We start from the raw sequence: 15,529 nt of genomic DNA on the forward strand, positions 1-15,529 counted from the left end.
TAAAATTTTGTTTCTTAGTTACTTTTTGTTCTGTGCAACTCTCAGCCTTTCTGTATTTGCTTGTTTTTTGTGTTTTGTTATGCTGCATTGTCAAACAGGTGAAGATGTTTACTTCATCGGATTTTTCTCTCTTTCATATTTTCTTAATTAGTAGTGCATTAAACTCGCTATCGTGTTTTAGGACAGGTAACACAGGTGATGTTCATAAACTGTAGAAGGTGGCACAACTTAAAAATATAAAACAGGGGGAAACATTAAACTCATTGTCATGCCTGGTTTACATTTGCGGAGAGTGTCCTTGTGTTCCTTCTTCTTTTACCCACTGTAGCAAACAGCAGCGCAGTGTAATTGACATGTTGATTTTTTTCCCCTCTGTATTCACGTCAAGTTTAGATTTGGTTCAAAATGACCCATTTAATATATAAATTCCAGCTTATTAGAACTAATGAGACTGAAGGGAGACAATACAAAAACAACACTAAATACTGTTTCTATACATATTTTGTGCAGACTTAGCATAGCATAGCAGCATAGAACGTAAATTGAGACATATTTAATATACAAAGGTGAAAAGTAAACAAGCAGCAATAACTTTGAGCATTTATGCCATGAATTCTGTTAAGGCAAATAAAAATTAAAAATTGATACAATACTGTTTTGATGGTAGTTACACAGTTTAATGATTAATCAATATTAACTCCTTTAGTTTGTTATTGCATTAATTACATTTATATACTTATCTAGTTTAGGAAAGTATTTTATGAAGTTACCTGTCCCTCAGAAAAGAAACAAGTCATGGTATTGTGTGCGTTTAAATTGTAAATGCTCTGTATTTAAATGGCTTTTCTAGTCTTGACGACCACTCAAAGCTCTTTACAGAACAGTTTTTCCACTCACCCATTCACTCTCACATTCATTTAGCGTATTATGTGCTGCACCTTCTCTATCACACATCATTTACACACTGCCGGCACAGCCATCAGGGGCAATTTGGGGTTCGGTATCTTGGCCATGGACACTTGGGGAAGCAGAGTAGGGGAGACGGGGATCAAACCGCCAACCTGGTGATTAGTGGACGACCCGCTCTATCTTCTGAGCCACGTATGTGTGGTCTGAAGGTTCTTTATTTGCAGAAGTGTGTGCAGAGTATACAGATATGCAGAGCTGCAGATCTATGCTGCAGTTATCCCTCATTATGATTTTCTGGACAACTTAAATATAAAAAAAATATTTAAAAGGCACTAGAAGTATAAAACAAGTCATCCACTCTTGCTTGAGATCCAGCAGTTCACATATCTTGGCTTTGTGCCGACAGTGTAGGTTGTCCATAACAGCAAAGAGTTGCATTGCCTGCACAATAACCTGCTACAGTGGAAGTGCATCACATTAAACTGACTTTTTCTGCCAAAATCTAAATATCAAGAAAGAATGTTTGCTTGGTTGTGTGAGAATAACACACACACACACACACACAAAAACAAATAAATAAGAACCTTGAAAACACCAATATGATCTTTGGCATTCTTACTCGAAAGATATGATGTAACCACTTTCTGTTACACCTCCACCAAGGAGGTGAAGTTTGTATTGCTGTTTGTCTGTCAGCAGCAGGATTACGTAAAAACAACTGAACTGATAATATTGCAACTTGAGGGAAGGATGGGTTAAGGGCCAAGGAACTTGAATTCCATTGAGAGATGGGATGTTTTTTGACATTTTAGGTGAGTTTATCAAGAAATAATGCAGAGATCTCATGAAGACAGTGCTGATAACATATACAGGTGAAATGCGGCGTGGATCTGGATAATGATTCAGATGTATCTAATCTTTTTACCTGTAGTTTATCCAAAATGAAGATATAGTGGCCAATCAGCCTTGGCGGAAGTTTGCACACTCTGAGTGACCTTTCATGAATGCACTGTTTTAGTTGATAGCCTTTTTCTTTTCCATACCTTTACCAAGACATGCCCCTATTCTTGGAAAATCACTCACTGGATTTCGGAGACATATAGTCGGTTGAGAAAGGATTGTGTTGTTTTGTTTATCTCGATGTGTGTGAGTGATGTATACACTCATGTGTTTGTTGTAGAGAAAGGGTGTGGCTACAGGTATACATGTTCTGTAGGCCAGCTTGTTCTGGTGCTCTGCTGGCTGTTTCCCACCCACTGCTGCTCTCCCAGAGCTTTGCTGCAATGACTCTTCATAGACAACAAGAGATACACTCCTGCAACCATCCTCCACTGCAGTGTGCACAAACACAACGGGCAGCCAGGGAAAAAACACTCAGGGTAAAACAGAGGAGCAGGATAGCACAATTCTGTCAAATGTAGTAGCGGCTCTGTGATGTGAGGGGGGTTACCAGTGGTTGGGGCACAGTTTGATAATGTAAAAACGTCTGAAATAATAAATCAAATATTGTAGGAAATAAAAAATTACAATTATCTAATGGTTTTATTTGTAATCTTCCTTCTCTCCCTGCAGTTTTCTGTGAAGATCTACGTTCCAGCTTATATTTTGTCAATGCATCTGTGCAAGAGGTAGTGTTCGCCAGCACCACAGGGACATCGGTGCCCTGTCCCGCCGCAGGCCTGCCCCCTGTCTCACTGCGCTGGTACCTGGCCACAGGCGAGGAGATCTACGACGTGCCAGGGATCCGCCATGTGCACCCCAATGGCACCCTTCAGATCTTCCACATCCCCCCTTCCAGCTTCAGCAAACTCATCCACGACAGCACCTACTATTGCACAGCGGAGAACCCCTCAGGGAGAATCAGGAGCCAAGATGTCCATATTAAGGCTGGTCAGTTTGAATGTCTTCACTCAACAATCATGTTCAATAATGAGGGATAACTTGCCTTAGCTCAGTATTAGTAGTTTGTCAACTTATGCCCAACACACCTCTCTGTCCCCTCCTCCCAGTCCTTCGAGAGCCCTACACTGTCCGGGTGGAGGACCAGAAAGCCATGAGAGGCAATGTGGCGGTCTTCAAGTGCATTATCCCTTCCTCAGTGGAGGCCTACATCACTGTTGTGTCCTGGGAGAAAGACACAATGTCAATCAACGCTGAAAGTAAGTCACAGCATCTTTCTTTCTTTTATCCAAAAGAACTTACACTATTTGGTAGTTTGATATTTGAGATCATATTTCTAAGGATCTTGTTTACTTCTTTGCTGAATTTTTCTTGTAAGATTTTTTCTCATGTCTCATTTTTATGAGAAATTACACTAATAAACGCAGTCTGGAGGACTGACTTCATGTAATAGGGAAACAACTCAGACTATATTTACAACACATGGTTTACCAACCAATCAGATCAAATCAGTGTGTGCCATCTGTTCATTTGTGGAAGGAGATTTCTTATTGCTACTGAATGGGTTCATATATTAAGCTTTCTTGCCATAATTACAATGGAAGTACTGAAAAGTCGATGAAACAAATGTAAAAGACATTAAGTAGAAAGATGTGACACAGCTTCATCTTCTTTAACATCAGGGAAACTATTATGGTCTTCATCCAAAGTTAGATGTTCCCAGTTTCTTTTATCAAAATTTTACAGTGGTATGAAAGTGAATGTTCCAAAGTTTTTCTGGCCAACGACAGTTGCTGTTTGTGAGGTGATGAGCATTGTGACATCAGAGGTGTGTTTGGTCTGGGTTAGACCACACAATGGCCTACCTTGTACCAGCTGGAGGGGCACCCTCGGTCACCGAGTGTGTGTGTGTCTGTGTATCTACGTCTGTCTGACCCAATGACAGTGAGGTCCCGCTCCTCTTCCTCTGCCCGATCTTCCATGAGAGCGCAGGCTGCCAGCCGTGTCACTTAGTCTCAGTGTATTGACCCATTTCTCTGGCTGATAGGAAGCACTGCAGTGGCCCGATCATTCAAATCACTTAAATGGAATGCTCGCCTGCGTGATTGTTTCCCAGCCCTGGGGGGCAAATTCACTTTATGTGGGGCATTTAGCAAACTCAATAGACAAGAGCTAATGTCATTTTGCTTTTGGATGGAGGGCAAATGCTGGCTAGCGACTGCTTTTTTTGTTGACGTTTCACATTTGTCCACTGAGGTGAAATCAGCCATGGTGAAATCTATAGCAATCTCTTAATTGTCCACAAATGGATTTGCCGCAAGCATGTTATATGGGTATATACAATGATTATGTCGTTACTGGCATATATACTGTAGGTTTTCTCATCTTGAATACATCTATATGGTATAACCAAGTTTTATAGTTTGAAGGAAACCAAATATTTCAGAAGTAGAAAGCTTGTTTTTTACAATATTTTTGGGCCTTTTATATCTTCAGTATGTAGACAGAGAATGAGAGAGGAAACCAGGTGGAAGGAAGAGTATTGAGACACAGTAAGGAGGCCAGGAATCGAACCTGGACCCCGCTGCACTGGGTATTTTCTGCTCATGTGGGCCCTTACCATTCAGGAATATACCATATCAGGTCATCCAAAAACCTTCAGCCTTTTCACTTTTCACCCAATCTTCATAGAAAAAGTTCTGCACTGTCAAAACAAAGTGTTTATCTTGAGCCGTAAAAATCGTCACATCTGTAGCCGTCAGCCATGTAAACGCTGTCAGAAAAATCACCCAGCCACCAATCCACTGCTCTTCTCCATGATAAATAATGGATGACGGAAGCCTATGAATCCATGAGCAAATGGTCTTTATTCACGTCTCAGTGCACGCATCCTTCTGACGCACCGTCCACTCCCCTCATCCTCCATAGTACACACATTTAAGTACACTTTGAGTGCATGTGTACCCCCGTCTATACGCACACTAACTGGCAGCTCAACGCAAGATGGCTCAAACCCTCGTCTCGATGACCAAGCTTCAACATTTTAATTTTTAACGAAAAAAAATAATATCAACACTTGGACTTGCAACAAAAAACTTTGTGAAATATAGCTTCTCTGTCTCTGACATGAATAATTGAATTGGCTCTTCAGTTTGGAAGGTGCAGCTTGATGTGGAGCGCCTGTCAGACAGGCCCTCTGGAAGTCTCACTGGACGCAGAGCTTTTTGAGCTGTTGCAGGGTAGACTAACAAAGCACCACTTAAAGAACCCTGGCGTCCATTAGAATAGAATAGAAAATAATGTTGAAAAATGCATTTAGTCAGGACGTCCAATAAAAGTAACAGGTCAGTAAAGCTGTCTGATACAGTGGTTTTATAGTAGGCTGGGGTTTTAACAGAAGCACTGCAGAAAATATGAACTCCACTGTGCTCCAATCTGGACTCTAAATTTTACTGTTTAATGTTTCTAATGTATTTTCTCTTTTACTCTTTTTGACACGTTGATTTGCTTTGGAAACAAGTTTAATTATTCCACTGAGCAGGATGCATTGTCTTAATCCACCTGCAGTAACTGAACCACGTGTGGAAACCAGGGGTTGGGCTGACTAAATCAGCTGGGTAGAGGTAGTTGTGTATCATTTGCCCTTGTTTTTATTATATAAAATGCTCACAAACAGTGTGTGCAACAAAGAAATTTGGGTAATTCATTGGTTTAAAGGCTGCAAACTGTCCAGACTAAGAGGATTTGAGTTATTGTTTAGAAAGGGGAGCCAATCAGGAGCATGTCTGATTGTGATGGCCTACTATGATTTATGGACACAATAGAGGGAAATCTGTTGTTGTATGATGAAGCTTTTAAAGAACGCCCATTCTAAGGATTTATGAAAATGGAATAGTTAAACCGAAGCCCTGCCATAGCCCAAGTCGTCAACGATCAGCACCCACCTTTATATCTATAATTATTCAGTTATTTCATTGATGTACAATATTTATATTTACATAATAAAATGTGACTAATTATGACGTCCAGTCCGCCACTATTATATTTACATAGAGTATATTATTATTAAATTCAAACTGTTGTTTTTACAATGAATCAAATGTCTAACCAGTACTTACTGTATTTCACATCTTTACCTGATCTCTGCACTTTGTCTTATTGAACAGATTTAGCACTTAATACTGCTGCTTAGTACTGAATCGTTACAGTTGTCCCTCTGTTGTTTTAGATAAATGCATCCACCAAATGAGTAAGATGTTAAAGCCCCGAACACAAGCACCACAAACACATTCATTTTACTACACTGTACATCAGACCGGTGTCTCCTGCTTGACCAGCCATGTTCATCTTTGTCAAAATGACCATCAGCAGGAGTCAGGCCCAAAAGATAAGGATCTAAGAGGTCAGCAGAAAATGAAGGTGGTTGTTTTGTGACTCAGATGTTTCTACAGTAACAGTGGACATCTTGTTTGTCATAGTTTTTGGTTGCAACAAACTCCAACATCAAAAACGTCACAGCAGGGGGGTGAATGATGGGATTGACTGTTGAAAAATGGAACCTGTCAGACAAACGATGATGTCAGGACTAACATAACGTACATTTGGAAGCTGCATGCTTTAGAAATAGCACTGTTTTTTTCCTTATTGTTTAATGTCACAGATAAAAACATGAACTACTACATTTTATGCATCTTGATCTTTTACAAGATATACAAGCACAGAATTGACATGTAACACTGGATTTGTGTGGAAATAGTGCAGGGAAACTGTTCTGTCCAGTATGAAAAAGCTCCTTTGAGATGGCTGCTGCTAGTACTGGTGCAGTGGAGCAGTGTGCTTATGGTTGTGCAGGTGTTGTGAATCCATAAAAGCTGGAATCCCCTTTAAAATAGAGCCTAAGTGATTTTGTTTTAAACAATGAAGCCGTTCTATAATGTGCACAGTAGTGGCAAGTACATTTTTTAACCATAAAAGGTATTGCAGGAAAACAAGATTAAGGGAACCTAAATATTTTTCTTATTGTTTTTTTAATTAAAAGAAATCAAATTAAGAAATGTCATTGTGATTTAAACCCTCAAATACCAGTATCAGTATGGGCATCAAAGATTGTGTATCAGTTGGGCTGTATTTTAAGATACTGTAGCATCAAATGAGGTGGTAAAAAAAAAAGATACGAAGGCCCAGATCATTGTGATTATATTTTGATTTATAAGAAAATAGTAAATGTTAAATAAACCTGGACACGTGTGCGCCTCCTGTAGGGCTGCTCTTAGGGATGCGTTGTGAGGGACTGTGTGTGGCTGCGGCTGTGTTGCTGTGCAGGGCCATTCCCCAGGTGCAGCCCGTGCTGCAGTCACTGAGGAGGCCTTGTAGTCATTTGCCTTGGCCTGATGCTGCCTGCTCTGCATTCAGCACCAGCAGGGCCGAGAGGGGGCCAAACCCCCAGCACTATACTGCAGACACACACACACACACACACACACACACACACACACACACACACACACACACACACCCACACACACACACACACACACACACACACACACACACACACACACACACACACACACACACAGGGGCTTCTTTTCATTCAGAACACGAGCTAAGCACGAGGGCCGTCGGCCATCACACCACAGATTCTCTTTGCTCTGCTCAGTCCGCCCTCATCCCTCCTTCGCTTCAATCTTTTCCTCTTTAAGTCATTCTCCTTATTTCACTTTGTTTCTGTTGCTACCTCATTCACACATGCATGAATGATTACATCGGTTGACAGACCTTTAATATCCTATTTCTTTTTATTTATTATATCAACCACGAAATCAAATTAATTCATTAATGGTCAATGCCTCCAATTACCCATCACTCAGTGCTGCCGGGTTCAGTTGCATGTGGTGATAGTTGTTTCAGAATATTGCAAATTAACACTTTGGGTCTGGCCAAGTGCTGAGCCATCTTGTATGTTTCACGGGTTCTTTCATGTTTGTTGACATTTGGGATGTGTTGGAGTTATTTCTGCAGCCAGTCCTCATCCCTGCAGCCACTGCCGAGAGGAAGACGAGCCAGCCGCTCTATGCCAGTTTAATTGGCTGTGTATAATAGGCCTTTGAAGTAAATATCAAGAGCTGCTATCAAAAGGCTGCTGGACGTTATCGTGTGTTTCCACAGCGCCCACTGTTTCTCCTCCAGTCCTCCTTCATTTCAAGGAAGCTAAAAGAGACGCACCGGTATGAAGCCATGCAAATGTATGTGAGTTAAGGGTTGCACAGATGATGACGGCAAAACTGAGCTGACCTTTGCATTTTCAACTCATCCTCGCCACTATACACAGAGTCAACCGTGATAGGTCCATGGAGGCAGTATAGTAACAGTTAAAGATGAATAACATAACAGCATAAATGAAAATTAAAGGAGGGTATGAAAGCGAGTGTATTTTTCGATAGTTTGTGACGTTTCTGTATCAGTGTTGCCCTAATGTAAACAAGTGTCTCCAGGGTAGAGAGGCAGTTGATCGTATGCCATATACTGTGTGTTGTTGTAGCCTACAGGTAGCATGTAATAATGAATGTCTTTTGTTGGGAGCAGCCTTGCAGCTCGCTCGCTGTCAGTTTTTCGCTTTTCTTAGAATGCTACGTAGGAAGCACAGCCATTGGTGCAGCACAACCTTGAGCTGGGGGCTGGGGTGGGTGTGTAATGGTTTTACTGGTCCCTGTGTGGTGGAGATAGAGGGAGGGGAAGGAAGAATGGGGAGAGAGAGAGAGGAGAGGATAACTATCTCTCTCTCTCTCTCTCTCTCTCTTTTTTCCCCTCTCCATCCCTGCCTCGCTCTGTCGACAGGCAGGGTTGGGACTCTGACGTGTGACAGGCTGGATGTAGAGTCTTTTTCCAGCATTCGTCATTCTGTCTGCCCATGATTGGCTGGAGTATTGTTATTCACACAGAAAAATGGGTCAGGTGGCCTGTGGAGAATGGAGTGTTTGTATGGACGGATGGATGGATGGACATCGCAAACACACACACACACACGCAGGCTTACACACACTGACAATCACACACACGCATACATACACATGCATATCTCTACATGCATCCCACACAGAGCAGGATTATACTATACAGAGCAGCGCTGGCAGATAAATAACAGATAAACAAAAATAAATCCAGGTTACGTGGTAAGCGTCTCACATGTTGAATTCACTGCGTCCTCTCACAAGCTACGAGCTGGTTCCCTCCTCACACCCTGTGGCAGGGGCTTAGCAAGATAAATAAAGGGTTGTGCTGAAGGAGAAAAAAAACTGGGAAGAAAATCAATACCTGTGTGCATGAATCTGGCTGCAGCTGCTACAAAGAATTATGGGAACATGATGGGTAGATACACTTGGGCTGGGCAGCATGCAGGCTGCATGATAAGCTTTAAGGGTCAAATAAACAGAAAGAAAGAGAAACAGAAAATTGCTGATCACCAATGTGATGGATAGATAGATAGATAGATGGATAGATGGATAGATGGATAGATGGATAAGTTAGGAAATGTGATAAAAGTAAAAATAAATCTAGAAAATATATATATCAAAGATTAAAGAAATTATAATGTAAGATTATATAGCCGGCTGTAATATTACTGTTATTAAATTCACCTGTACATAACACAAAATATGGAAACATCAAATCCAAACAGCTGTAGTAATTTCGGTTTCAGTTGTGTTCTGCAGTTTAGCAATGTTATGAGTGATTTATTACAGCATAACAGGTAAAAAACATGACGCAGCTATATATCACACTTTTCAATATGTTACAAAGATGTTACAACTGTCCAGTACAGTGAAACCTCACCTATAGATTATAGTGTGTGTGTGCTTACTACATCCCTCTCCACACAGCTCGCTCCAGTCTTAGCCTGAGACTGACAGAGATATTAATTAAATTGGGTGATGCCCTTTCTCTCCCTTTACTGCACCGACGCTGCAATGATCGCACTCCCTCCTCCGTACTGTGCTGTTTGCTCACCAATAACCGCAATTTGTTCTTTATTAAACTCTCGGGGCTGGGAACAATTAGGGTGGGAGCTGGAGGTGGTGGTGTGTGTGTGTGTGTGTGTGTGTGTGTGTGTGTGTGTGTGTGTGTGTGTGTGTGTGTGTGTGTGTGTGTGTGTGTGTGTGTGTGTGTGTGTGTGTGTGTGTGTGTGTGTGTGTGTGTGTGTGTGTGTGTGTATGTGTGTATATTTGAGTGCAGGCAGGAGGTGGAGGGAGGTGGAGAGGGTTGGGGGAGAGATACTAAACGCTGCTTAATCTTTGATAAACAGTGAGGTCTTCTTTGTGCCGCTGCAGTTTGACACATCTTATCCAGTGCTGTGCTGTGCTGTGCTGTGCTGTGCTGTGCTGTGCTGTGCTGTGCTGTGCTGTGCTGTGCTAGCTCATGGCTACTGCCTCCGTGACACCCAGACCTGGACAGAAGCCAGGTCATGCCTGGCTCCCTGCCAAAATACAGATTAGCTATAAGCGCAACATGAGCTAATCGTGGAAGGAGCCACCAATTAATTAGCACTTAGACATTCTATGGACTGTATAGATTTGAGGCTGGATGTTATCAGTGGATCACAGTGATTGGCATAGGTGACACTGACAGGCCCATGTTTTCACATGTCACATATAAAGAAAGATAAATTGTGTAGGTGGATGCATGTTGAATGCATCTTATGATAAAGAGGCTGAAGCTGCAGCTGTATGTAAAGCTGAGAGCTGTATATTGAACTACTAAGAGGGCTGCACTGGGGCAGGTTATGTCTATTTGAGCTGGTGTGTTTGTTCAGAGGATATTTATACACAGAGATGTTCTCCCCGTCTGGGGTTGGAGGAGGCAACATGACACGGGTGATGCATTCAGGCCTAAAATTCCTTTGAACGCAAGGTGACATAATGCAAGTTGCAATTTTGGTGCAGAGATGATGAACATCGGAGCCAATTCCACAGCACATTACACAGGGATGACAGAGCCGTGTGTGCAGCACAGTGACAGTAATTTGTCGTTAAGGGGCAGCGATTTTCAGGTATTTAACCAATCGTCATTCGTATATAAGATTATCATAGAGAGCTGGATGAAAAAAAAGGCTGAGCGTTGGACAGCTAGAGGAGGGTCAGTCAGTGTCGGCAATAAAAAAAAGAAAGGTGACGAACCCCCCCCCCAACAAACCTCTTCGTCTCATCCACGGCTAACCCTGCTGAATTTTGACGTCAGAGAAAAAAAAACTAAAGCAACGGAAACAAAATGATTTGCAGGAATTACTTTTGACAAAGGCTGTTTGAAATGGGTCTTTGGAGGAACCTGGAGAAATGTTGATGTGCATATAAATGATGTTTGTGTGTGTGCGCGTGTGGTGTGAGAGACAGAGAGCGAGAGGAGAAAAGTGTATTAGTGTGTGCTGGTGTGTAGGAGGAGGAAAAAGGGGGCTGGCTGTGAATGGTTGCTCTTATCGCGTGCATGCAGCTGCTGCAGTGTCTTTGAGAGACAGAGGGGCTGTCCATGCATGCCACTCACAGCCTCCCTCCTTCTCTGTAACCCTCTCTCTCTCTCTCTCTCTCTCTCTCTCTCTCTCTCTCTCTCTCTCTCTCTCTCTCTCTCTCTCTCTCTCTCTCTCTCTCTCTCTCTCTCTCTCTCTCTCTCTCTCTCTGTCTCTCTGTCTTTCTGTCCCTGTCTGCACCACGATTTACAGCTAGGAAGTGAGCAAAAGAAAAAGAAAGAAATAAAGATTTGAGCTTTGATGCAGACTCATGAAGTACAGGCCTTCAGTTTCACATCCTCGTGATGATTCTTATAATAAGGGACAAGCGAGAAATTAAACGTCACTGGACATCACCACATCGCCCCGACTAACTGACGTGTGATTGTTTCCAGCATCTCCTTTTCTCCGCACAGGCATTTGAACGTTTCAATAATTCAATAATTCATGGCTGTTAAAGTGCATAAGGTGGACAGGCCTAAAATGTGGCTTGTGCTGGTGTCGCATTGTTCAGAGTTTAGTCACTTCAAATTTTCATTTCTTTGTTTCGAGTAAATGTGTAAATATTCATGTGAATCTGATTGTTTTCTGGTCACAAAATCACCTTACAGTAATTGCAAAAAGGGTGGGAAGAATTCAAATACAATACAGGAATTATTTTTATAAAGCATAGAGAAATGAAGACGCAAAGACAGAGCTATCAACCTTAGCTGTCCCACAAGTCAGTTAGAAGATTATACCAACAAGCTCCCCCTCTCTCCTCCTATGATGCCAATCAAAACTACGAATAATGAAGTGAATTCATTCAGTTGGGAGCTGGTGCCTGTATAAAGGTGACCTGTGGAAAGGTATGTCTAAGACGAGCCACCATGGGAAATCACCTTGATAGATGGACGTCTCAGGCAGCTATGAGGCAGTGATATCCTCGAGTACTGCATATAATGCACGCTGCACGCAGAGGGTACTCTGGGATTTGTAACCACCCCCACCCCCCTCACACCTCAGCCATTTTTGGTCCAGGTGCCCTGTCATGTTTCGCCTCGCTCCTGCAGCCGTGTTTTTTCAAGCTGTGATGTGTAACCTTGACTCTTGATCGAAGAGTGGAGGAGCAGATGGTGAGGAAGGATGATTAAGAGTCAGGTTGGTACAGAAGGTCTGAGAAGACTGGAGCAAGACACTTCATGTGTTTATTCAAGGTGATTTCCTCCCCCACCCCCACCATTGTTATTTAACTCTTTTTTCACTGACTGTAACTGAAAGTTTAATTACAATTAGATGTTAAAAAATACAATTATTTTACTGAAATATTTTACAATTATTAACAGCAGATTCTTGCATTTTTAAGGCAAAAAAATGTTTTTGTACCAATGCCTTTTTTTCCTTAGATGGAGGATTAATCTCATTGATTTATATTTAATGTGACAAAAAACAATGTTGACAGTGTTTTGCAATTTGTAAAATCTTAATCTTTATCATTTAATAATGTGAAATCTACAACAGTTGGATTCACAATTATTTTAGGACTATTTGTTCTGGTATTTAAATGCAAGAATTTATAAATAAAATGATTATTCAGGATTCCGTTGAAGATATGTTTATTCATTTGAACTGAATTGCTTAAAAGAATTAAACTCTCAGTCATAAAAAAATATTTATAGAACCATTTTGTTTAAAGTGAGGAAATCTTTTTTATTTTTTTTTAAAGAAATGCTTGCTTAATCCTTTAGTTCCACTTGACAGATATAGAGAGATACAATACTGAGGGACAAAGAAATGAAATTGATGAATGCATGAAGGGTCCTTTGCATAATCAGGTTAATCTATGAAGCACGATACACAATAAACTGTATAGAAATATCCCCGCCTGCTGAAAGTAAAAGGAAACATGTTCAATTAGCATGTTAGGTCCTGCTGTTCTTTCATATTAATTTTAGACCTTTTGTTTTTACATTGCTTTGTCCCAAACTTATTGATAATAAGAGTGACAAATATTATATTAAAATGAAACAAATCTAATGCATTCATGTGTATTTATATTTAAATGTAATGTTCTGGCGGGTGGGAATTTTTGGACGAGCAGTGATGAATCGCAAAGACATTCTTCTCTTGCATACAGTAAATAGTCATGTTGTTGCTGAGGGCCTGAGTTTACGCCGTCAGCTCCACCTGATTGGCTGGATCTTGCTATGACTCGTCATGCGTTTGGCCAATACGGTTTGCTCAGGCTCTGCTCCTTTTTCTTTTTTTTCTTCCCCACCCTAAATAAATTGCCTGGAGAAATAGAACAAAAAATTAGAGAAAGAGAGAGAGAGCCTTTCATCTAATTGAGAAGCTCATATTAGCTGTGGTGGGAAGATAAGCTCCGCTCTCTCAGCAGCTATTAAGCTCACTGTATGTTTGCCAGTTTTTCTTTTTTTCCACTTCAGCTTGATGTGTTTTCTTTTTTTGAAGATGTCACCTCTGTGCGCTCAGTGTCCGCGATGGCCATGTTTAAAGTTATAGTGCGTTTATGTTCGTGTGTCCAAGGTCCCAAAATGGAGATGCGATCATGTGACCTTGTGCAGCTATTTAGTCACACACACACAGACACACAGACACACATACACACACACACACACACACACACACACACACACACACACACACACACACACACACACACATGTCCTCACTTCATCAGCTTTGTTGAGTTTAGCACCCTCCTACACTTGTGAGCATAAATTTATTATAAGCATGTACTGTGTGTCAGTACTGAATACATTATGAAATCAAATTGCCTTTGACATTTTTGCAGCCATGAAGTAACTCTAAAAATAACTCCTTCATTTTCCTATTTACAAAAAAATAAATAAAAAACCTGCTGCAATAAAAGTGTATGAATTTTTCTAGAACATTTTGTAAATGTTAAATGTGTGTTGCCCTCAGTGACCAACAGTCAGTCAGTGTGTCATTTGCCATTTAATGTGTCCGAGCATATGTTCTAATTGATATCGTGGATAAATCTCTATGTGGATTTATCTCGTGGTCTGACTCTTGGGGTGTAGACGTTCTTTCTGATTACATTGTGTCTTCTAGTGCCTTGATCCCTTCAGCCCCCCCAAACCAGGATTACATTTCCACAATGTAATCCTGGTTGGGCGGCCTGGGGGTCGCACTGCAACCCCCCCAAATGTCTTGCTGTGATGGTGATATTGTGGAAGTCTTATGGGGGGGGGGGGCTGCAATCAAGTGGTGGTTTGCTGGTGATTTGCTAATCTTTTCTCAGTAAGCGTGAAGAAGCAGAGGGAGACCAGTAAAAGATTTGCTCCGTCTGGGCTGCTGCTGCTGCTGCTGCTGCTGCTGCTCTCTCTTACTGCCTCTTTCAGTCCAAGGCAGCCATTTTGTGTCAGCCACTCTGAGTTGTTGGAACAGTGCTGGTTCTCAGTACACACTGAAAAGCCGAGCTGGTCTGAAAACAGTATTATTTTGGATTCCTAACCAAGGCCCTTTTCAGATTAAGAACATTCAGTGAAGTGATGCATTATTAATGTGGTGAAGCTCTTCAGACAGAGTAACAGGACACAGTGATGTTTGGGTTGAATCAGTCAGTTTGTTTGGGGGAAACTCGATAAATGGAAAGAGCTGTGATCCAATTTAAAGTTTAAGCTGAAATTTCATTCTTGTTGGTGTCAAGTCTGTATTTTTTTTTCTAAAGGAGGTGAGAGCATCTATCTCAGGAAGCCCTCCCAACTGCTCACACACACACACACACAGACACACAAGCAGGTGCACTGCTCATCAGCCTCATTCTCCCGTAGTTCAAATAGTTCCTTATCTGTGTGAAAATACCGGTGCCATTGTAGGGGCCTGAGCAAACACACTGTCCATGTAAGTGATAGGTCGGCCCATTCAAATAGGCCCCGTAATGGCCAGCTTCTCCCGTGCCTTGTTTGCTCTGTGTGTTTTTTGTGGCTTTGGCAGATGGGCCATCGGGGATTATACCTGCTAATGAAGAGAGGTGGAAGAGTATAGGGTGGGGGGAGTGAGGTGGGGGGGTTATTACAAGTTATGATGTGACGATGCGGAGTGGAGGACAGGGCCCCTGACAACGCTACAGGCTCTCCATGCATTCAGCTTCTCATGGGACTGGAATTGTTTTTAAGTAGACAGTTTATGAATTTTGGTGTATGTCTTACTGAGTCTATCTGATTTCATTTGTGATTAACATGATGTTGATGGTATAGT

At 41.6% G+C, this 15,529-nt stretch overlaps 1 protein-coding gene across 4 annotated transcripts in view; it reads left to right on the forward strand.

Annotated features, from left to right (window-relative positions):
- The window catches only part of dscama (Down syndrome cell adhesion molecule a), an 86,019-nt gene that overhangs the window by 17,584 nt on the left and 52,906 nt on the right, over positions 1 to 15,529 (forward strand). For all 4 annotated transcript variants that reach the window (XM_035179238.2, XM_035179240.2, XM_035179239.2 and 1 more), the window contains exons 2-3: positions 2,482 to 2,799; positions 2,919 to 3,068. In XM_035179238.2, coding sequence (XP_035035129.1) covers positions 2,482 to 2,799; positions 2,919 to 3,068 — 468 coding nt within the window. The remainder of the gene's footprint in view (positions 1 to 2,481; positions 2,800 to 2,918; positions 3,069 to 15,529) is intronic.

The sequence above is a fragment of the Hippoglossus stenolepis genome, chromosome 15 (genome assembly GCF_022539355.2).
Source record: "Hippoglossus stenolepis isolate QCI-W04-F060 chromosome 15, HSTE1.2, whole genome shotgun sequence".
Taxonomy (NCBI): Eukaryota; Metazoa; Chordata; class Actinopteri; order Pleuronectiformes; family Pleuronectidae; genus Hippoglossus; species Hippoglossus stenolepis.